The sequence below is a fragment of the Spermophilus citellus genome, assembly GCF_964194105.1.
Source record: "Spermophilus citellus genome assembly, chromosome: 7".
NCBI classification, from domain to species: Eukaryota; Metazoa; Chordata; class Mammalia; order Rodentia; family Sciuridae; genus Spermophilus; species Spermophilus citellus.
This window is the reverse complement of record NC_138188.1, coordinates 154654488-154679519: the sequence shown is the minus strand read 5'-3', so window position 1 is coordinate 154679519 and position 25032 is coordinate 154654488. Positions and strand designations below refer to the sequence as shown.

General features: G+C 36.5%; 1 protein-coding gene across 2 annotated transcripts in view; it reads left to right on the top strand.

Annotated features, from left to right (window-relative positions):
- The first annotated feature begins 5886 nt into the window (after positions 1-5886).
- The window catches only part of PAXBP1 (PAX3 and PAX7 binding protein 1), a 34803-nt gene continuing 15657 nt past the window's right edge, over positions 5887-25032 (top strand). The window contains exons 1-10 of one of the 2 annotated variants that reach the window (XM_081300955.1): positions 5887-6460; positions 7798-7926; positions 12145-12321; positions 13946-14167; positions 14680-14783; positions 15784-16001; positions 16504-16693; positions 19899-20022; positions 23332-23431; positions 23510-23625. In XM_081300955.1, the coding sequence (XP_081157081.1) occupies positions 6118-6460; positions 7798-7926; positions 12145-12321; positions 13946-14167; positions 14680-14783; positions 15784-16001; positions 16504-16693; positions 19899-20022; positions 23332-23431; positions 23510-23625 (1723 nt within the window). In that variant the 5' untranslated portion in view covers positions 5887-6117. The remainder of the gene's footprint in view (positions 6461-7797; positions 7927-12144; positions 12322-13945; positions 14168-14679; positions 14784-15783; positions 16002-16503; positions 16694-19898; positions 20023-23331; positions 23432-23509; positions 23626-25032) is intronic. The other variant, XM_081300954.1, reaches the window with a different exon arrangement.

Genomic DNA, 25032 nt, shown 5'->3' with positions numbered 1-25032 from the left:
ATTTGCTTATGCCTTAGTATTATAGTTCTTAGATATATCTATAAAGTGTTCATTGTGAATGTAATATATATCATATGGGGTGTTATGTTTCTGAATTACACTCTCTCACACAATAATGTTAGATGATTCCAACTGCTCATTTTATAGGAGATGTTTTAAGAAAAGCTTATTGAAGGAGATACCCTGAAGCTATTAATTGTTGATCATCTTGCAGGAAAAGGTTCTGCTTCAATCTTGGAAAATCACATTTTCTAATGATAAAAATACGTAAATGGCCACTGGCACATATGTGCAAATATTATTTTTCTAAATTTTCTAATAATTACTCTAAAAAACTCTGGATCTATTAAACCTGGTTTGAGTCATGGTTAACGGTTTGATAGAAAATATGCTCTCACTGAATTAGAATCAAAGGCTAAATTTTAATTTATTGGATACTCTATCACTGAGCTACACCCCAGGCTAGAAGTTTTCTAACATTTTCAATTAGGGCAAGTCACATGCTATGGATGGAAGCACTTGTCTCTATTTGCAGGTTAGCTGCAATAACTACCTGGAACTGCTTAAATGCCTACCTGTGGGGGGGTAGCTTTATGGATAACTTTTAAAAAAATACAACGCACCAAACTCTTTGCTGACCAAACTATAGCTAAAGAGTTACTGAGCTGGTAAATTATTTTAAAATTACATAATTTGCAAGGAAAAATCAACAATAAGGGCTGGGGGTGTGGCTCAGTGGTAGAGCACTTGCCCTACATATGTGGGGCTCTGGGTTTGATCTTCAACACCATGTAAAAATAAATAAATAAATAAAGGTACCATGTTCATCTACAACTAAAAAAATTTTTAAAAATTGTTTTAAAAAATCGACCATAATATAAAATTAAAGTACTGTTTTTTTGTTAGAATTCATTGGTCCTAAGATTTTTAGATCCTAGGATTTTAACAGAAATAAAGTTGAACCATTTTGTTTAATTTAATTAATTTTTATTTTTTTAAAATATTTATTTTTTAGGTGTAGATGGACACATCACAATGCCTTTATTTTTATGTGATGCTGAGGATCGAACCCAGGTCCCGCCCGTGCTAGGCGAGTGCTCTACTGCTGAGCCACAATCCCAGACCTAATTAATTTATTTTTATGTGGTACTGAGGACAAAACCCAGTGCCTCACACATGCTAGGCAAGTGCTCTACCACTGAGCCACAACTCCAGACCAAAATTGAACCATTTTAAGCGCACACACACACACACTCCAAAATAAGACATCATTAAAAAGAACAACAAAGCAAAGAAGAAATTTACTGCAAGGATTTCAGGGATACTAAGGGAACCCCTAGCCAGGGGCAATCTAGCTTCAGAAACAGTTGAGAACAAGGACCTGGGAAGGTAGCAGCTAGCATTTCCTGTCCTCTTCTTGCCCTACTTCCTTCTCTCCTGCTACACTATTTTCCTTAGTTTCTGAATTTGACATAGAAATTTATGGTTTTCCTATAGTTTTAGAGTTCATTACAGGCTCCAGCCATTATCTCTGCCTTATTGCAACATCCTGGGAAAACCTGATTGGTCCACTCTGGATCACTCAATATAAGGTAACCAGCCTTGACCCAGTCAGGACAATAGGCTTTCTGTATCCTAGGTGGGGGTGCCCTTCTCCCTAGAGGAGGCAGTTTCCAGAGGTAGAGGAGATAACAAATATGTCGAGATCATGTTTTAGGAATAAAGGTATGTTACCTGTATGCATATATCAACCTAGAGTAAAACATTTATAACTAGATAAACAGATAATGTCCAATACCATTCAGTCAACAAATATTTATTAAATACTACTTTTGTGTGCAAAATACCTTTTCAGGTACCAAAAACACAGCACTGAATTAAACACAGAAATTCTCAGACCTGCCTTCATCAAGGAAAGGTCTGAAGAAATTTAGTTCAATAATCAAATGATTCTGAATTTCCAAAGTAGAACTGAGATGTCCAGAGGTATAGTTTTAGAAAAAAATTCTAGATTATGGATTTCTAGACTATTAGATTTTTTACTTGACAATAATTTTTTAAACAGTGGAAGGACTCATAGTTTTAGTTTGCCAAATAAGGGCATATGTTTGCCAAACACACTGGGCTGGCAGAGTAACTCAGTGGTGGGATACCTGCCTAGCATGCAGAAGGCCCTGGGTTCAACCCCCAATATACAAAACAAACACACAAGAAACTAAAAAACTGAAAAACCACTACCATATATTACCACAGAAATTCACAGAAATAAAGACATTTTCTCATCTTAATACTGAAGAAAAAGACATAATCTTAGACTAAAGAACCATTTTTTTTCACAAGTGGGTTTTTGACTACTGTCTATGAACAGACTGTCCTTACTATTCTTACCTGGCAGGGGCCTAGGGGCAAATTTTTAGAGGTTCATAGACTTGCATTTGGTAATCATTTTCTAGACTAAAGAATCTAAGGCTGAGTCAGCAAACAAAACTGATTTGTCTGTTTTATCTGAATTTTTGTGGGTCAATTAATCCAAGTCACAATTTGGTGGAAGAAAATCATTAAAATTATTGGTGAAAATACATTTTTTTAAACTAACTTATTGATTCAAATCAAATGGTTGATATAACAGTTCTATATAGTCCTTATCATCTTAGAATACTAAAGACACTCCAATATTAAATGGTGATGAAATACTATGTTAATAAATTTTAAAAAATATTAATCAATTTAATACTCAAAGCACAGAAGCACTTTCTCAAATAATTCATTTCCAATGGCTGACAGGCAATTGTAGCAGCACTTCAGCCTCAGGAGTTTGATTTCTACAAGATCTATAATATCCAGCAGAAGGAACTTTGGCTTACTTGGGCAGCAAGGCAACTTTTTAGTGTTTAACTTTGCCCTTTAAGTATCTGAATACGATAGACTGGCAAAGTCATAAATACATTTGTTATCTTTAAATATTTGGGCTCACTATAAAATCAGAAGTGTTCTTCCCTTTATCCATACCCAATTGGTGCTTTTCAATGTGTGAGATCTTTTTAAAACTTCAGGCCACTATTTTACCATGTTCTGCTTCTGGGCCTTATCTTTGTTACCTTTACCTTAATTGTTTTACAGCAAATTTGTCTCCAGGTCCAGGTGTCTCATGGCTGACCAGCCATAATTTGAATCTTCTTTTATTGAAAATGGGAGTTCCGCTTCACCAGTGAAACATGCTGTTGGAATCAGAACTTAAACCAATGCTGAACAGCCAGAATATAAGAATTAAGAGTAATGTGAGTAAAATAGAAGCCATGATGTCGTTAACTTTTCCTATTAACTGAAGGAAAAATGTTATAGGGAGGTGCTCTTAGTTCCAAAACTAAGTTCGATGTGGGCAGATTTCAAATCCAGTCAAAGAAAATCAGAAAAAAAGACACAGATGTGTACAAAATAGAAATTCTTGGTGGTCTTGGGACCTTCTGATTTAACTTGGAATTTAAATATCAGTGAAATTGTGTTTGCTGGTAGAAGTGAATTGAACAACTTCTATAAAGAGCAATTCAGAATTAGCTAAATGAAAAATGCACACATTGGGATCTAGCAATTCTAATTCTAGTACATCCTAATGATATGAATATGTTCCAAAGTGTTTCACTGCAACATTGATTATTGTAGTGTAGGGGAGGGGAAACTTGTTACTCTCCAAAGATTCAATAATTGAGGCTATGAAGTAAACTGTCAGTAGACAAACTAACAAGAGAAAAACCATTTAAATTATGTACATATGCACAAAGTCCCACAAAATATGAGATTTGATGAAGAAGTAGATGATTCAAGTTTTTATGGCATACTGAGCTACAGAAAAGAAGAGGAACATATGGTTTCTGGTGGGAGGTGGTGGTAAGTTATGAGAGGGTAAAGAGAAGAGCTGTATGGTGAATGAAGTTTGTCTTGTTTCACAGATAGCCTCTTAGGTAATACAGGTTGTCTTGGAGGAGCCCATCAGAATAGGGGCTCTGTTCTGCTGTGATACAGTCAATGTTGCCTGGTTAATGAGATTCTCTTTTGGGGACTCTACTGAAGTGGCATCCCCCTTCTCCACAGAAAAGCCCTCTTCACCATGGCTGATTTTAGGTCAGCAAAAGAGTCTCTGCAAAAGAGTTCAATGTAGATAAACTTCCTATTTTCGTGTTGCCCTGTTTACTTGGCCTCTGGCCGAGAAGATACCAGCACTCCAGGTGCTGGATACCCCTTTACTAGTTTTTCACAAACGTATCCAGTACAGTACTTTGAAGAAATGTGCAAACAAGGCCTCTGGCCTTGAGGTGGGCTTCACAGAGATGTCTACATTTTTTAAGATAAGTTACAATTGGGCTCCATGGTAACAGCTGGCAGGGGGAGGAAAGAAAGGGGAGAAGCAGCTCTCCCCTTCTCAGGTGTTGTCCTTGAAGAGTTAACTTGCCCAGAACAGTGAAAGAAAGAGCTGCTTTTATGTGAACTTCTGCAGACTGTGAACTTCTGAGCCCCTCCCCTTACACAATGGGTATAAAATTCTGAAACTCCCTGAACTCCGGGGTTCAGGGGATTAATTGACTATAGCAAAGGCTGTGCCCTCTGAACCTGGCTGCAGCCAAATAAAACTGTTTCCTGCTATCTTCTGTGCCTTGCCTTCTTTGTCCCTACAACACTACTTTTATGCAGATAAGGGAATTCTTGAGAATGCCCCCTCTCTGCACTTTGATGGTTGCAGTGGTGGGGAGTAGGAAGGGAAACAAGAAGGCAGAAGGCCAGTATGATCTTAGTCCTATTTTAATTGAAAGTACCCAGAATGCCAAAGCCCCAGATTTTAAGGTATCATTTTTATTTAAACCCCAACAACAGCAAGACTGGAAATAACTTCAATACCAAATTTTAGGTGACTCTAAGTAAATGATGCAGCTGTGTAAAAGAAAAATGAGACAAGCTTTTTTTCTTTTCTTGGAGTGGGGGTTACAGATATAGACAGATATCCAATTTGTTAGGTTAAAGATACAGCTTACACACCGTCTGTGTAAAAAGGGAAATTCATTTAAAATATGCACATTTGCCTTTGTGTACATAGAATATCTCTGGAAGATCATGCTAAACTGTTAACACTGCTGCAGAGGAGGTGAACTTTTTCACAACGAATACTTTTTGAATTTTGAAACATGAAACTGATTTCACAAAACACACATACACACCCGAAGGCTAAGCTTGCTGTAAGAAGAAGCTCCAAGTTTGACGATAAAAAGAGAAATGGGGTTCAACTTCAGAAGCAATCACCTTGTTAAGACCTTGGTGGTTCAGATAGTCCCTTTGTAACACAAGTCTGAAGACTGTCACAACATCCCCACCCCCAGTTTTCCTCCCGTTTGTTTCTGAAATTAACGATGCTTCGGAAAGAATTTAGTCACAGAATTGCTATTAAACTTGTCCCTGTCTCCAAAACACTACATTTGCTTTCCTTGTAACAGCTTTGTGTGGGTGATGTCACCCAGATAACAGTTTACCATAAATAAAACTTAATGTCTAAGTGCTCTATGGCTATAAAGCTGTAGAAATACTAAGTTTTAATGTAATTACTGATAACTCCTACAGTCTGTTTTGAGAGGAACACCCACCCAGGGAATACACTTTCCCTCCCCAACCCGCCTTCTCCTTCTGCTCCACTCCACCCCTCCGCCTCTATCTGCCCCGCCCAGAGCTTGGCGGGAGGTTTTCTCACGTGACCGCTTCGCGTAAGTGCGGAAGACGCACTGCAGCAACACAGTCGAAGACATGATAGAGTCTACTCTTTACTCCCATCTCTATGATCCTCTTTGTGACCAGTCGAACAACACGGGAGTCCCAGAGTTCCGTGCCAATAGTCCTCCAAGCCGAAAGAGGGCGGTGCAAAAGCTGACGTTCTCACTACAGGCGCGAGGCGCTCTTTCTCCAAGTATTGGGGAAGCGTGGGAGCTCAGGCGCATGCGCACTCCGTGGTGCGCGCTAGCGAGAGGGTAGACACGACCCGGCTAGAGCTCCGGAGAGCGCGCGTGCGCCTTGGTGAGCTTCGCGCTGTCTGGGCCGCAGTGTGGGAGCCGGTGTGTGACCACCGTGCGGACCGCAGGGATGTTCCGAAAGGCCCGGCGGGTGAACGTGCGCAAGCGGAACGATTCGGAGGAGGAGGAGCGGGAGCGCGATGAGGAACAGGAGCCGCCGCCGTTGCTGCCGCCTCCGGCCACTGGCGAAGAGCCGGGCCCTGGCGGCGGCGAAAAGGCCCCCGGGGGGGAGTCGCTGCTGAGCCCGGGGCTGCCACCGCCCTCCGCGCTGACCCCGAGCCTCGGGGCTGAGGCGGGGGGCGGCTTCCCCGGCGGCGCGGAGCCCGGCAACGGGCTGAAGCCGCGCAAGAGGCCTCGCGAGAACAAAGAGGTGCCCCGGGCCAGCCTACTCAGCTTCCAGGACGAGGAGGAAGGTAACCGTCGCGCCTCGGGCACCCAGACCTTCGCATCCAGACCCCCACCCCAGTGCGCGCCGTCCCGGGATGCCGAGCTCCCGCACCCCAGAACAGAGCCCCTTTCCTCCCGACTGCCTGCGAATCTTCCCCCGCCTCCGGCCTTGTCCTCGGGCAGGGGGACGCGTTCCCGCATTGCCAGCAGCCTTTTCTCTTCTGCCTGCTCCTGCTTGTTCTCCCGTGCGTTTCCCACTCCCAGAGGGAAGGAACTCTGATCTGTCGTCAGAGTCTTTTAAGTGGGAATCCGTGCTCCCTGTCCTGTCGCTTCTCCCGGTGTTTCAGAGAGAACTTGATTTGATTGAGCTCCTCAGTAGATTGCTCTTGGCACGCTCTCTGAGCCCTCTGCAGGCCACTGTGCCCACGTCTCGCCGGTGCTCTGGTCCCAAGCATCTTTGAACAGGAAGGCTGGGTTTTGAAAAGGAGTACTAGGTCTGGAACGGAAGTCCACAGTCACAGCTCTGGTTCTAAGTAGCAGAAGTCTGCTTTCGCCTTGGATTTTGGAACAGTGAAGAGACTGTGTAAAAGTAAACATGCAGTTTCTTCAGTCTCCCGTGAGATATCAGGCTGCAGTGGATTTAGATTTCTGAACCTAAATAAGCCTTAAACATTTTTTTTTTATTGTTGTTAACTTCCCACACAGTTGAGTGTTTATGACTTAATTTTGTGTTATGAAAAATGACATTAAGATTCAAATATTGATTCAAATGCTTTCATATTTCTAGTAAGGTAGGCAGTTTATCTTTGCATTTCTGTTATTTTGTTTGAGAGGAGTGCAGGTCAGTTTCTGTCTTTGATGATACATAGACTATTTGGTAGCTTTGTGCTTGACCTAAAAATTGAAAAGGGTGGATTCATGACTAAAACTTATTTTTGCAAAGTAATTTGCTTTTAGCTAAGTCTTCAACTGTCAGTTTATGATGGATGTGGAGTTAACTCAGACTTGACAGTACCTTTTGATTTTGGATATAAAATTGTTTCAGGTTTGAAAATTATTTGAGACTTTCTGAGTGATTTTTTTTCCTCCTGAAGTAGATGATTTAAGGAAAGTAATAATAAATACATTTTTGTGAAGTTACTTCTGTTATGCCTTAAAAGTCTCAAGATTTTATTACTCTAGATGAATTTGGGAAGTTGATCTCAGTTTTTGATAGGTACTTGAAATAATTTCAAATTTTATAATGATTATATTTGGGAGTATACACTTGGAAGAACTTGAACAGCACATGTGATTGTGGGAAAGAAGGAAAATATTTTCTGAAAGTAGTTGGTATAGATCTTATTTAATTTCTTTTTTTAAGAAAATGAAGAAGTTTTTAAAGTGAAGAAATCAAGTTACAGCAAAAAGATAGTAAAATTGCTCAAGAAAGAATATAAAGAAGATCTTGAAAAGTCCAAGATTAAGACAGAACTCAACTCATCAGCAGACAGTAAGTACCAAATAGTATTCTTTTGAAGTGACAAATAGACAACTCTTCTTCTGTGATTTGTGACATATTGTGAACTCATTTCTTTCACTCTGTCATTCTCAAGTGTCCATTTTGAATAGCAATGCAGTTCTGTTGTTTAATTCTCACACAGTTGGTTTTGTAAATGCATTTTTTAAATAGATAGATTGTTGCTACTGGAATGTTTCTTTCGAAATAATTAAATCTTTCAGTTTTCCTACTAGTGTTCAGGACACAGGCTTATTCTTGTTTAAAGGAGTACTGTACAAATCCCTCTACTAGTATTTTATGGAGACAAGTTATCACCATTTTTGGTGCTATTTCTGTACTGGGTTTAATTCTTAGAGAATATTTAGGAATGCAGTAAGATTAGTGTTGATAATACCCTCCCTTAGCAGCCTTATCTGAACATGGGTGAAGAGTCCTCAGTGTGAGGCAGGTACATTGTACAGATAATGTCTTTTTTTTTTTTTTTTTTTTAGTTTTAGGTGGACACAGTATCTTTATTTTACATTCATGTGGTGCTGAGGATCAAACCCAGTGCCTCATGCATGCTAGGCAAGCACTCTACCACTGAGCCACAACCCCAGCCTCCAGATAATACCTTTTGTGTTCTTTCAAAACTTAAGTTTAATCTCCCCTCCCCACTGTGACTAGAGATGGAAGCTAAGACCTCATGCATGTAGGCATCACTGAGCTCACTCCTTACCCCTAAGCTTAAACATTTTTTTAAGCCATTTTTTCTTGTCTTTAGAAAAGTAGACTCATTATAATATGCTATGGTCTGAGTTATTCTCATACAAATGCTTTATATATATTTACAAATGCTTTATATATATTTTTACTTTGTAAAATTAAAGGTAGAATTATTATTTTCCAGGTTCTCATTGGTAGACTTCTTGGGGATAAGTATGCTTTTCTCTCAAATTTACAATCTAGTTGTGGAGACAACATCGTGTAAACAAGACTTAGTGTTTAGCAAAATGTCCCAGTGAGTGGTCAGAGGCTAACTACATTTTTTTTCCCCCAGAAGAGGGAGGACTGCTTCATAGAGAAGTGGGGCATGAAGCTAGATCTTTGATAATTAGAATTCCAAAAAATAGAAGAGGGAATGTATGGGGATATCAAGAATTAAAATGATTAGAACTGTTTATAAAAAAGCAAGTATTATCTGACAGGCAAAAGCAGGTGATTGGTAAAGGAAATAATTAAAAGGCTTAATGTGGAAAATACATTATTGACAGATTGTGAAGGATATTCACTATGCAGTAAGGTGTTTAGAAGTGCTGGGTTCCTTGGCACACCAAGATGGTGACATGATACATGCCTTTTGAAACCTTAACCTGGTATTGACGTACAGCATGGATCGGCACATGGTTGGAGACTGGAGACCTAAAGCAGTTTAAACTCAGGGGACAGCTTTGATCCATTAATAATGAGTTTAAAAATGTCAAGATGGAGACTTTTCCTGGCTTGGTGGGAAATAGTGGAAAGATGAAAAATATTTGCTATGAGTATGGAAGAATAAATGGAAAGAAAGGATTATTTGAGAAACATTTCAAGGGAGAATTCATAGACATCATACATGTTTTTGATGCTAAATTTAAAAGAAGTAGTCAAATTTGATGTGCCAGGGTGGCTGAGAATAATTATGAATTATTTATAGAAATTCGGAAGGCAGGTAGTAGGAGGAATATTTTTAGAGGAAGTGATTATTTTAGGAGTCTAGGAAATTGCCTCATTTTTCCTGGAGCTCTTGAGAAACAACTATGTACAATGAAATAGTGTAAGAAAGGTCCTGGCAAGTGGGAACTGAAAAAGGCCTTTTACCTATGGCTTTTGTTAGTAAATAAAACCATTCACACTTAAGTTAGAAATTGAAGTGAGTATGAGGTTTATGAGGCTCCTTTTGTGACTTCTTCCTGCCTTTTATCCTCATATAGTTCTGATATTTCACCAAATATCTCAATATCCTCCCCCAAAGGTGGAGCCATTGAGTTATAGATATCATTGTTATTGCTGAAATGGTGGTCTTAGAGGCCCTTTTGTTAATCAAACTTTTTCTGCCTCTGGTCTTCCTTTATAGGCAAAGATGAATTAACTTCGAAATGAGTAATATTGACTCAACTTCCATTTTTGTGATATTCCTAAAATAATGTTTTCTTTTTAACTTGAATTTGAGTAAAATTGACTAGTGAACAGCTGAAGTTGTAGATTTAGGTATAGTGCTTATTTGAAGTGATAATTAAAACTGAGTGGAATTGACAAGGAGGCAGTATAAAGGAAAAGTTACTGAGGACCAAAGACTGCTGCTCTGTAATAAAGCATACATATCATGGAGAAGAAGATTTACCAGAGAGACCAAAGAAGAAAAAGAAGGAAATCTTGAAGACGTTTGTCAGTGGTATAAGAGAGGTTGGGAAATTGAGGACCAAGGAAAAGGGCTATTGACAGGATTGCTGAGATTTTTTTTCTGGGGGAAGGTTTTCCGGCCACTAGCCAAGCTTTGTGCCTACAAAAAGAAGGAACACCTTTTGCTAAATTGCTCAACCATACTATCAGAATTACCTGTGGCTGCAGTCATTGGATTATCTTAGAATGGAAGATATCAAAGCCCTTCATTTGCTAAGTCTAAGACTCTGAAAATTGTTGAGGAAGTGGAAGAGAGCAGAGAGAAGTAGAGGACAATAGCTAGAGGAACCAATTAAGTTAAGTAGAAGAGGAAAGAGAGCCTGACCAAGTTTACTGTGATGCGGACAGTTAATTGTGAGGGCAAATTTCCTGAAGTAGTAGTAAATGAAACCAAAAGCACCAGTGGAACCTTGAACAAAGTTATTTTACATCTCTATAGATATGTCTAGATGGGTCACAAGACCACTAACAAAACATCCATTTGTCACCATGCTTCACCCTTGTATTTGCTCAATCCCAAGCAAGTAACTGTGAACTCAGTAAAACATTGAATCTTTGAAATATGCCGAAATTATTTATTATCCAAGCATATCTGATCAAGTAAACTTTTTGCGATTTTATTTTCATTCTATGAAAAGCCATTGATGCCATGTGGGTTTAGAGTAGAAGGAAATAGGTAGTTTTTCTTACTCCATGTAACCAAACATCTGATAAAGTGAATTTTAAAGTCTTGTAGCTTCAGAATACGAAGTATATGGCTAATGAGATAGGTGATAGGGAAGTTAAAAGAAGGATATTATCTCTGGGACTGTAAGTTAAGAGATTAGAATATGGCTTAAGAAGAAGGGAGAACTTTTGAAGCAGTTTTAGGGGGAGAACATGTTAGGGAAACAACAGAAGAACATTTTTCTGAATTAGAATAAACTTTTGCTTTACTCTTACGTTATATTCGTTGTATCCATTGTGAGCATCGCTTCAGTGTAAAAAGGCCTTGGATTTTTTTATTTTACTTGGGATGGAAGATATAATAGGATTAGTTAGTTATAGATAAAGTAAACCCAGGACAGTTTACCTTAAAGCTGTGGTGGTGTCTGTTGGACCCAAGTGGAAGAAAAGCAGACTTGAAACAAGCCCATGAATGGACTGGAATTGAGAACCAAAGAGCCCTTTTTTCTGCTCCTCTGACAGAACGTGGCCACTCCATAGTTCCCGTCTTGGTTTATATATCATGATTCTTCTTAAAGCTACCTTGTCTCTGACTTGTCTCTGTCCCAGTTCCAGATTTCTAGAAAGAGAATCACTTGCCTCTGTTTTCAGTCAGAGCTCATTCTTAAAACATTGAGTCATGGAAGTGGGGTCAGGCTAGCACAGTGTAAATGCAACTGTTAGGGGAATCTTTCCTCCTTGATGGTAGGTAACAAGTTCCAGAGAAACCTATCTGGTCTGAAAGAAAAGAGGTTTATTGCGGGGAAAGGCGGGGGACAGAAAGTTGCCTTAAAGGAGTTTAGAGTGGAATATTGCCATACAAAATGAAATAATGCTTAAAAGAAATATGAGCAGTGATTTGTGGGAGTTCAGAGAAAGACAGTTTGATAAATTATTAAAATTTTGACCAAAATTACCTGAACTCTCTAAGTATGCCTGTTGAGCCATTTTATATTCATGCATTAGTTTTGAGTTTTTAATGAACAATTGAAATATTCCAAGTTTTAGTGGATTGACCCTACAATTGAATAAAATGTACCTACTTAATTTATGGATTATATTTTAATTACTTCAAATATTTAGATGAACAACCTCTGGACAAAACAGGGCATGTCAAAGACACAAATCCAGAAGATGGAGTTATCATCAGTGAGCATGGTGAAGATGAAATGGATATGGAGAGTGAGAAGGAAGAGGAAAAGCCAAAGGCTGGTGGAACATTCTCAAATGCTTTATCTTCTTTGAATGTTCTCCGTCCAGGTATGTACTTGAAAATGGTTGTCAGAACTAAACTAAGTTCTCATGAAGGGTCATCTTTAAAGATAGTTATTAAGGAAGGAAATTAGTTAAGTGATATTTCACATGACAACTCTGAAGGTAGGGTGTTTACATTTGCAAATACAGAAAATGAGAGAACTAAAACTTGCCCAGTTTTCCCAAGTTTATTCTCAGGCAATTTTATTATTAAAGCAAATGGGTTTCAAATAAATGGGTAAATAGTCCTAAAGTCTTTTTTCAGAATAATACTTCAATTCTTTCCAGAACTACTATAAAAAGCAAAAATTGCTGTTAGTTTTATATTTTATATTTTCATATTTTTTTCTTTTTTAGTTTTCTATACGAAATAGTTTTCAGATCCATGCATGGCTAATCAGCTTTGGAATAATGAGTGGTTTTTAGCCAAATTTAAATTATGAAGAAGTACCACTTCTTATTAATTTTTATAAAAATTTTTAAAAATGCTGAATAAAAAAATGAACTAAATAGAATTAAAATCTTTAAAAAAAAAGAAATAAGAATTTTTTTTTTTTTTTTTAATGCCTCTCCTGTGGGTTGGGGATGTAACTCAGTAGAGTGCTTGCCTTGCATGTACAAGGCCCTGAGTTCCATTCCCAGTACTGCAAAAAAAAAAAAAAAAAAAGCCTATCCTGGGCTGGGGAAATGGTGATAAATGCCTAAATGTATCTCTAGTAGCTAGTGGCTACCTAATTGCTATAGTCTTTATGGGAAGCTATTTGTCGATATGAATGCATTTCAAATGTTTCTTACCCTTGACCTTGTAATTCCCTATCTAGAAACTAATCTAGGAGGTGTTTTTATTGCAACATTGTTTACAAAGAACAAAATTTAGAAAAATAACAATTACATCAGTAGTAAGCTGTTAATTCTTAACATAGGCAAAAGGTTAATTTGAATGTATAGTTGATTATACTTTATCAGTTCAGGCAATATTGCTAAGTCATTAAAAATGATGTTTATGTAGGGCTGGGATTGTGTCTCAGTGGTAGAGCGCTCGCCTAGCACGGGCGGGACCCGGGTTTGATCCTCAGCACCACATAAAAATAAAGGCATTGCGTTGTGTCCATCTCCTAAAAAAATATAATAATAAAAAATGATGTTTATATAGAACAACAGTAGGGAGAAAAGTTTTTTATGGTTTAATATGAAGAACAATTAGGTACAAAGTTATACATGTGAACTAAAAAAGCATAAGAGAAATGTACTATAAATCAGTGTTTTAGGGTCATGAGATTCTGGGTACCATTTTTATTTTTATCAGTTTTTCAGGTTAGTGATATAGTTTTATTACTTAAAAATTAAAAAGAAAAATACAGATGAAATTAGTTTGGTTTTCCCCTTTTTCCCTCATCTCTTTTCCATATATACTGCTTTTAAGTTTTCTTACTTTTGGTTTCCATTTAAACTGAAATAAAAATAAAACAGATTGCAGGCACAGTTTGGGAAGGGGGTGCCAGCAACTAGCATTAAAACATTATTATGACACAGGTACCTTGCATTATCATATTCTTTATATTTATAAGAAAATACAGACTTCATCACCCTAGTACTGCCATATTTTATAATTCTTAGCATTTGTTTCCAGGAGAAATTCCAGATGCAGCATTTATACATGCTGCAAGGAAAAAGCGTCAAATGGCTCGGGAATTGGGAGATTTCACTCCTCATGATAATGAACCTGGTAAAGGCCGCCTTGTTAGAGAAGATGAAAATGATGCCAGTGATGATGAAGATGATGATGAGAAACGCCGTATAGTTTTTTCGGTGAAAGAAAAGTCACAAAGACAAAAAATTGCCGAGGAAATAGGTAACTTGATTTAATTGGATAGAAAGTCCATTACATTGCTATTAAATGTGATTTAACCAAATAAAAAGATTTTACATTTATTGAACTTTTATTTTAGAGGACTATTCTTGCTTGGGTACAAATAGCTAATTGAAATTTTTTGAAAACTATAACATGATTGTAATTGGTGGTATTTGTTGAACACTTTCCTAAACACTTTACATGCATAAATTTATATAATTAAGTGTTCTTAAGAGGCAGTGGATTTTATTCTTTGTAGAATTGATGTCAAACTTGCAAAGATTAAGAAACCTAAGATTTGAACCATTACTTTAAATACTGCCTTTAGCTTCAAGGGGTGCTTTGATCAAGCTAGGCATAGTCACAAATATCAAACGAGAGAGATTATAACAGACATTTTTTAGTAAGATTGAGTTAATAACAGTAGTGCTCAATTGTGAAACAGGACTGCATCTCCCCCCCACCCCACTTTCTGGGTATTGCTTAGTTTCCTTTGTTGCTCATGGTTGCAGGTATTGAGGGGAGTGACGATGATGCATTAGTAACTGGAGAGCAAGATGAAGAGCTTAGCCGATGGGAACAGGAGCAGATAAGAAAAGGAATTAATATCCCTCAGGTAAGAAGAATTAAACTTCAAAAATTAAAAAATAGGTTAAAAAATACCTTTTGTCTATTTTGTTAAAGTGACTGTAATCCATATTGAATCTTTGTCGTTGATTCAGGTAGCATAATCAAGAAAATCACATGAGGTTATGTATCAAACTGGCTTTTTACAGTCAGAATGATGAAAGAATTTCTGGTTTCTTAGATCAGTGTTTCTCAAAGTGATTTTTCAACTAGTAACATTAGCGTCACCGGGAAGCCCATCAGAAAGATGAAATTTAAAGTTTGAAACTTTGAGGGTCATACCCAGCAATCTCGTTTAACAAGCTCTCTAGGTGATTTTGATTCATGCTGAAGTTAGGGAACCACTGCTGCAGAGAAAATGTTTCTTCCCTCTATGCCTTATTTCCTCTGACTTCAAAAAAATTACTTTGAAGAAGAGGGATTTCCCATGAATGTGAAAATATACAGATAGGTGAAAGACATCTCCCCACATATTTACAGTGATTTGTTTTATAGAAGTAAATAGTATTGTGGATAAAATTGCATGAATGAAAATATATTTTTTTTAATATTGTTTTGAGGCAGAATTTGCATGTATTTGAGTGGTATTAACAAAACAGTATTAAAAAAAACCAAACCCAGAGAAAGTCTTGGACTAGATTTCAGGAGTCTGATTCTCTGATTGCCCATTTATTCTCTTGATATTAGACAAGTCACTTACCCTCTTCCATTGATAAAATGGTGGCCCTGGATTATTTTTTTAATGTCTGTTCTAATTTTAAACTTTGGATGATCTAACTTTCCAAAAATTACATTCATCAAGTCCACCAAGAAGACATAAGACATTCATCCAACCCTTCTTGTATTTGACTTTGAAGAATTCTGTAGTAATTTATTTTAATTACATGATGTTTGGGAAATGGGCATAATATTTATTGTTTTTCTTTTTCAATGCTAAAGGAATTTTATTCTTTTCTAAAGTTTTCATATAAATCCCATTTTTTTTCTAGGTTCAAGCGAGTCAACCCACTGAAGTGAATATGTACTACCAGAACACTTACCAGGCAATGCCTTATGGTTCATCCTATGGCATTCCTTATAGTTACACGGCCTATGGATCATCAGATGCCAAATCTCAAAAAACAGATAATTCAGCCCCTTTCAAAACTCCCAGTAATGAGATGACTCCCGTTACTATTGATTTGGTAAAGAAACAGCTTAAAGACAGGTAGGGCAGATCAACTTCTTAAAGACCTGTCCTCTAGCTTTCTGTTCCCTCAGGCAACATGTAGTCTGGGGTAGCAGATGCAGAATATCAGCAAAGAAGATTCACTGGCCCATCTTCAAAAGCCTAACAGAAGATGACTTCATACTTTGTTCTGCTACCTTCTTGGATTACTTCTGTGGAAGCCTCGAAAAGTTATAAAAAATGCCACTCCATGATCTTTTTGAAGAAAGTTCTGAGTTTGCACCTCTTGGACTCTGAAAAAGTGTAGTCAAGATATGGGGGGAAAAGCAAAACAGTGAAATTTTGGTTAGCCCACCAAATAACATTATATGAAGTCTATAAACTGCCATTTTTTGAAAGCAGTACAGATGAAAAGATGCCATGCCAAGTATTTTTATGTTCTAATAATGGATCTAAATGCATTATAATAATATTGCAAGAGTCCTGACAGCATAAACTTTTGGATGTAAATATGTTATATTTATCCTTTTGTGTTCTTAAGGTTGGACTCCATGAAAGAATTGCACAAAACAAATCGACAGCAGCATGAGAAGCATCTGCAAAGCCGAGTGGATTCTACCAGGGCTATTGAAAGATTAGAAGGGTCTTCTGGGGGTATTGGTGAACGGTATAAATTTTTGCAAGAAATGCGAGGGTATGTCCAAGACTTGCTTGAGTGTTTCAGTGAAAAGGTAAGAATGCAAAAATATTAATCTCTTTGAATAAGGCAAAGTAGGGAGGTCTAGACGGCCTTATGTATATAGAACATTCTTTAATTCTCAGAAAATATACTCTGAATTCAACTTTAGAAGTGATGAAAAGTCATGCTTCATTTTCTTCAATTCATTAGTGGCATTCTCACTTGAGGGTAATACAGTGCCATTGTTAAAAATAGGAAAAAAGAGAATACCTCAGAGCACACTTAAATAAGACTTTGGCAAGTCTTGTCTCAATATAATGGTAGATTATTGGCCTGTGCTGAATAGAATAGAAGGTACTTCTCTGATGGAATTTTCATTTTATGGTTCAGATTTAAACTTATTTTTTAAAATACTCCTACATATAGTTATATTATTTTTTGTTTTTTTTTATCCTAGGTAGTTAGTTGCCATTGCTTTTACTAGTAATTTTGTCTAAAAAACCTATCTGTCATTTATTTCAGAAGTCATTCATTGGGCATAATTTCTTCTAAGGTCTCATTTATTCCAAGTTTTTTTTTTAAATTATGATAGTTGATACAACTTTTAGTATCCTATTAACCATTTGTTGTTTACATCTTTAAAAATTAGCTGCATATAGCTAATTTCTCAAGTAATGTCCTAATCAATTTTTCTTTAAGATAAATGTACTGTTTGACACACTGGCTTATAAATATTCGTGGACTTTGCCACCTTATCTTTCAAAAAAGTTGAAGTCATGGCCTTAGATATTCTCTCTATACTTTAGATTGAAAAGTATATTTCTCTTTATCATTGGCTAGGATTAGCATAGAATCTGTAAGCATATAGTATGATAAAATGAGTGTTTTACTTTTGTCTTTGTTGATTGCTTCAATATCATAAAAATCAAAGGCTAGCAAAAGAACACTGTCTTTGTGATGGCTCTTAGTGGTTTCAATCAGCTTGTGGTCAAATCCAGCATGGTTAGCATTCATTGTGTCTTCTCTATAGGATTTATCATGTTTTCCTGTAAACCACATCCCCTTCCCCTATTTTCTGGAGAAGTAATAACAGTCTGAGTTATGATGTCCCTTGTGACCGATCATTTGCCTGGAGGTGGGGAAGAAGCATGAGCTACTCTGTGCTAAGCAGGGGCGAGAATCAGGACTAGAAATGGGACGTATAACTTATACCATGACTACATTTTAATTAAAAGGGGTAGATACATGTTATTTTGAAGAAGAGTATTTTATTCTGATTTTTTTCTGCATTCATTTGTATTAAGAGTACGCTGATGAGCTGTTAATATCAAAATTGTCATAGAAAATATTGGGGTTTTTAAAAAGTGTTTAGGGACAATTGGATAGGTTTGAATATTCAGTTTAGTTGTTATAAAAATATCTTTTAAGGGTAAGACCATTAAAGATACACATTTCTTTATTTTTTTCCTCTTTCCTTAAGCTTTTAAGTGATTTTTGAACTTAGATTTTAAATTATTTGTAAGTCATTTTAACTTTTCATTGTTTTGTTTCCCTATGTTTATCTTTCTTCTTGTGTTCTTTGCTTTAAATTTGGTCCTAAAATAATGATTATTTTGAGTTTGGAAAGGGTAAAGAAATTGTCATGGTGCAGACTCTTGAGACAAATTCATATTGTTAAAAAACTTGAATGAGAGCTGAAAATGAATTTTAAGGTTTTAATTTTCCAAGTTTTCTCTAGGCTTTGTTAAAGTGTATTCAGGTACCTAAAGAGAAAAATGACATAATCAGAATCTTAATTATAAGTTGATAAATTCTTTATATTGCCAGCTTGGTTGTGTAGCTCCTACAGGAATTTTAATGTCCAGGACTAAAAGAATGTATCTTAGGTACATTTGTCTTTAGTCCTGTGTGATTAAAAAAAGAGGGGGTGTGGTTGGGTGGGAGGTGGAGAAGTGTAAGTGAAAATGATTTGGCAGTAGCTGCTTAAGAAAATGAAAAACATCAGATTATAACAAATTTTAATGACAAATTTTAATGTCTTTGGACTCAGCTGTCCAGGATAATCATTGCAGATTTGGGGGCATTGTTTGCCCATGGTGTGGCATACTAAAGAACAAAATAACTCCCATTAGTTTGATCTTTGTGTGAACATTTGCCACTTTTGCAATGGAATCATGCAAGTTTATGCAATTGCTTTTTTTTAGACATCTTTGTATTCCACCTGCCTCTTTTTATTTTCTGTTTGCAGTCTGTTCAGTTCAGGAAGCTGCTATAACACTTGGTGCCAGTGTTCCCAAACCCTAAGTAGTGTGTTTTCCATTTACACTAACCATCGGGAAACTAGAATTTCTGGTTTCCTCAGGTATGTGTAGTGGTTGTTAGTGATTTGTGAAAGTTTCGTAGCATTTGGCTATAGTATAAAGTATTTATAAAGAGAAAGCTTTCTGGGTTATTTTTGTTTACACTTAGTTCTCCGGTTCTATAAGTTGTTGTATTCTATATGAATCAAGTAAATGAGTTAGCTATGGATATAGCCTGGAAAATTTTTTATTGACTTTGTAAGTTTTGACAGTTTATGTGATGAATTTTATTACAAAATATGGATAAATTTAAACGTTGGAAAGAAAGAGAATTTTCTAAGTTTGAGATGTATGGATTTCAGACAGGTTAGTGATAGCTAGCAATTTTGCCCTATTAATCAGTCAGTTACATATAAAATATGTACTGTAGCAGGTACTTGGCCTATAACGAGTGAGAAAGCAGTTTAAGTGTTCAGTATTGGGCAGTTAGCAGACTCTTGTTCTTATGTACTCATAGAGCCAAATTGTGGGTATTTTGGCATTGCAGATTGATGATGGTTTACTTTAATCTCCAAAAATTGTGGTGTAGATCATGGTGCTAGAAAATTAAAAATGGACATTAACAAGACTTCTAAGTACTTAAATATTCTCTTAAGCACTAGAACTTTTGACATTTCTTTACTTGCTCTCTGTTAATATCGAAGTGTTGAATTTCTTAACCAAACTTTTGCTCCAATAACTAGGCACTGGACATTATTGCACTTACATGGATTTAAAGAAGAAGTGATGTTTCATAAGCATTGCCAAGCTGAATTGCTATTCATGTCCTGTTGGGGATTCATGATTATTTTGTCCATAGAGAGGGTACTTTTTCAGAAATCCGGAAATAGTATGGAACCCTCAAATAAGTAAGCAGCTGAGGAGTTTGGTGTTACGGAGTGTGTTGTATTTTTACAGGTGCCACTGATTAATGAACTTGAATCAGCAATACATCAGCTGTACAAACAGCGAGCTTCCCGCCTTGTCCAAAGACGACAAGATGATATTAAAGATGAATCTTCGGAGTTTTCAAGCCATTCAAGTCAGTCCATCTTGAAGGTTTTTATTTTTCATTAAACAACCTTGTTTACTTAGTGCAGCCTAATTGAAAATTAGAAATCGAGGAGCTTTTTTCCTTTCTTTTTCTTTTTTAAAGAAATTTCTTTGTTGTGTCAGGTAGAGCTAATATTATAATAGCATGTACTTGAATTGTGTTTAAGAAAACATGGCCTCACAAAGAAGGTCAAGAACATGCACTAATATTCTCTCAGTCGTACTCTTCTTTGGACATATTTTTTCATTCTCCTTGAGAGTATAGAAAGTATTTTATCTTAAAACCATTATCTGGCCCTTTATTTTTTCATTTTCATCCTGTCCATAACACTGATAAAAATGCTGTTTTTGTTCATAGTAAAAGGTTTTAGGTTTAGGGATTGGGGAATTTTGTGGTAAGCGGGAGAGGAGTTACATTGCATAACAAATGTCAGTCCTAAGATTAAAGGAGTTTTGAGCTTCACCAACCCTTTGGATAAAGCAAAGATTTTTTTATTTTTTTTGGTGGTGCTGGGGATTGAGCCCAGGGCCTTTGCATACGAGGCAGGCACTCTACCAACTGAGCTATATCCCCAGCCCAAGTATTTTTCTTTTTAATGTTCCTTCCACTTTGCTTTATATACTGGGTTTCCTTTAAGTCAGTTGATACCTACAGTTCTTGAAATTTAATATAAAATGTAGAAATTGATTAATTTATAATCCTTTCTTTATGACTTGAATTTTGGAAAACCAAATTTAATTGGAAATCTCTTTAAATAGAATAGTAGAGATTCTTTAATCATGCTTTGAAAATCTTTTTAATTCCATTTTTCCCTCTGACTTCCATATTTTTGGGTGCTCTGTGAAGAATTTTACTAATGTGGGTTCTTCATAGCTTGTTTATCATCTCATTGTTTCCCTATGCTCACAGTCAAATGAAAGTATGTATCACAATTACCTGAGATACTCATTTAAAATGCAGATTTCCTGGTCCTGTCCCTAGAGGTTCTTATTAGGTCCTCCAAGTCCAGAAATCTGCATGTTAAACAACTACTCCAGGTGATTCAGATGGCTCAGTCTTCATGTTATTTTTAGAGCAGTGCTTTGCCATACAGGGTATTCTGGGTAAGAGTCCTCCTATGTGTGGGATGGGTTTTGGAGAGGCTTAAAATCATGGTAATGTGGCTCTCAGAGCTGAGACAGACTCTTCTGTGAGCTTTATAATGGCTTTGACCTATTTTTGCCACACAAGTTTAAGTTGACTTGACACTGGGCACTTAAATAACTAATGCATCCCTCCCAGATCACTTTTTGATCCAGACTGAACCAGATTTCTGGGGAAGATTACAGGTAAACATGATTTGATGAAGGAAAATAATTTCCTTTTAAGTTAAATGGTTTGTGTGAGCTATATATCTTACTAAATCTTCCCTCCCATCTATAATCTATTTTTTCATAATAAGCAGCTATTTACTTAAAATGGAATTTGAAGTGAGAGTTGAATGATGTATGTTAATTTAGATGGAAAGTTGGAAAGAATTTAAATGTCAGGAAAGTGGAAAATACTATCCTATGGGAGTACACGTTAATTGACAAGATTTGAGGAAAATTACATGGGACACTGAAGAATCAGTTCATTTTCTGATTTTTTTTTTTTTTTTGAAAGAAGCAAAGCATAGGCTGAAATTTCATTTGCTATTAAGTGCTTATCTGCAACCTGTGATTATTGTGTATAATAATTCTTACAGAAGTGAAAGGAGGTCATCACTTTAGTCATCTAAACTGACATTACTAACTAGTGAATTCTGGAACATGCCTTCTTATATCAGTTATTTTGAAGTATTAATGAAGAATTCAGTTAAAAATGTCAGCTTTTAAAAATAATAAGATCTAGAATAGGATACACTGAGATGGGGAACTAATTTTCAAATTTGTTTTCCTGTTGCCAATTGTAGTGACATCTTTTGATATGTGGGGGAAAATATACACAAGCCTTGAAGGGATTTCATTCACCTTACATATGTCCTGTCCTCTCGCACCCAATCCCTTAGGTTGTTTCCTTCCAGTTACTATCCTGTATTTTTCCACAATATCTTCATAGTATGGGAGTCAAATGCAGAAATGAGTGAAGTGTAGCAGACAGATGTTTTCCCCACCCTTTCCACCATAGGAAGGAGAGCCAAGGTGTCTTTATTGGCAAAATAAAATGGGTCCAGAGGAAAGACCCTGAGGCATTAACATATGGGGGGTTGGGGGACAACAAAAATAGTAGGCAACCTACCAGTAATCTGATGGAGATGCCTTTTCTAGACAGCTCCCATCTTGTGCATACAGAACTTCCCTTCGTGCCCTATATATGTGAAGACTGTTAATTATCACCAGAAAAGCCAACATAAGCAGTGGAACCAAAGGGATTGCAGAAACTGGCAATGTTGGCAAAAACAAAACAAAACACCCCAAAACTATAACACTTAATTGCTAGTTTCAGTGATATAATAGAAAGGTATCTTAACAAAAATATAGGATGCTGTAGAAGAACGGTTTTGAAAAAATATGAACTCCTTCTTAGAAACTAAAATTATGGTAAATAAAATATACGTTTAAATAGGAGAGTTAGAAACCAAAGCTAGAAAAATGCCCTAGAAAGTTTGCAAAATGAGAGATGGAAAATAGGAGGAAGTAGGGAGAGAGATGTAAAGTGTGTGTGGAAGAGTAGTATTTGAAAAGGTATTAGTTGGCCCTACTCAGATAGGCTTTTTAGTTTTGGTGTTGCCTTCCTTTAAAAATAAATTTCCATGAAGCAAAATTAGAGTAAAATAGAATAAGTTATTAAAGTCTTGGCAATAAAATTGTTAATTCTTACATCTTTCTACCTGTTTCTTTGCTGTCATTTCATGCCACTTGATATGTGATGCCTGCATTCTTCTTTCTTAAAGATATAATCATTTATTTTCCCCTTTGCACAGGTAACTTAGATTTTTTTTTTTTTTTTTTTTTTTTTTTTTTGTGGTCATCATAATAGCATAAACTAGTCCTGTTACTTAAACATAAAAATAGTGAATAAGCCCAGTTGCATTTGGGTAGGGTTACTGAACTCTTAAAAAGAATTGATTCTTTAATTTTTCTGGCTTCTTTTCATGGGAACCTAGAATAATACTGAGATTTGTTCTAAACTAAAAACCTGTCCCGTTTACCGGTCGTTGAAGAATCCTGCTGTTGAGATTAGCAAGCAGTCTATCATAATGGCTTATTCTGTACAAACTCTTTCCTCAGTATTGTTGAAGGAAGGCCTTTAATTTTAACTATTGTTGTTTTACAGATAAAGCACTGATGGCACCAAATCTTGATTCCTTTGGGCGTGATCGGGCACTGTATCAAGAGCATGCCAAACGTCGGATTGCAGAGCGAGAGGCCAGGAGGTAGTACTAAAGATGCTTACTGTGGCTTTGTTTGTGAAGGGAGGAGTCTCTTTTATCTAACATTGTGTCGGTCCATAGGACCCGCCGTAGACAAGCTAGAGAACAAACGGGGAAGATGGCAGATCACCTTGAAGGCCTTTCTAGTGATGATGAAGAAACTTCCACAGACATTACTAATTTCAATCTGGAAAAAGGTAAGATTTTATTTGGAAATAGGACTTGTCAATTTGGTTTTTATTTGGCTGTGGTTTTTACCATGAAATGGTTGGAATTTTTGTGACCTCTACATTAAATCAGATAATGAATATTATACTGAATTCTCAAAGAATTCAAGGTGTATTTAGGACTTGAAGAGCATACATGATGTTTCTCTTAAGAATATTAAGTGACCAAAAAGTGTCCAACCATGGCAAAGCTTTGCTATAGCCTATTTAGTCTGGAGGAGTATATAGCAGGGCAGTGGGGGCACTTGCCCTAAAGGAACTTCCTGATTTGGGGAGTCCTGGATGATTTCTATCAAGATTACCAGTTAGTACTCTTAGGAATACCAGGCATTCCCAGAGGGTCCCCATATATATCTTTCCCATCTTTGGCAGTAGTTATTTGAAATTGTGTTGGTTGCTGGCCATTGCAAAAGCCTATGTCCTCCTCCTTATTTCATAGTGAACATTTCTGAATGTATAGGAATTTTGAAAGAACAGCAGTGATCACCCCATACTCATCACCCCGATTGAACAGTGCCTCCTTTTCACCAATTTCACTTTATCTGTGTGTGCATGTTGTTGAACCATTTGAAAGTAAATTGCAGTAGATGTTGTGGCACTTCGCCCCTAAAAATAGCCTGAAGTGTTTCATAAAAACACCGTTATATTTCTGTGAAATTGCAGTACCATTATCACACTATTTTTTAGTATCATATTCAGTCTTCCTCAGTGGTATCTCAGGGAAAAAATTTTTGGAACTCTTTTATGTTTTTGCTTGTTGTCCAAACCAGGATCCTCCCAACGTTCATGTTCCACATTTGGTTGTTACAGCTTTTAATCTAGAATAAATGAGTATCCCTTAATACTCACTCCTACTTTATTTTTCGTTTAAAGATGTTAACTTTTTAAATAGAGTAGGCCACTTGTCTTACAGAAAATATCCTAAATTCTGCATTCATCTGTCTGTTTTCTTGTGGTATTGGTGAACTTGTTCTTCCATTTATTACTTTTACATTTATTGTAAATTGGAATTTGCAAGATTAAAAGGTTGATTAGATTCTGGTTAAACCTTTTTTGTTTTTGTCTTTTTTTTAATAAGAGTACTTTATATTGGATACTGTTTCTTATTGTATAATTTCACATGACAGATGCTAGATTGTCTCACTTTAAGGGATGTTAAGATTGATTTTATGATGAAGATTATCAGGACTTTACTATCTCCATTAAAAAGATTTCCTAAATCATCCAAGGCATCACACATATATTCCGAAGTAAACTTTCACTTAGAAATCCTAGTATCTATTCATCGGGAACTTGACTAGGTGAAGTTATCGTAATCACCAACAGACTGTGTGTGCGTGCATGTGCATGTTATTAGGTACTGGACCCAGAGATGCT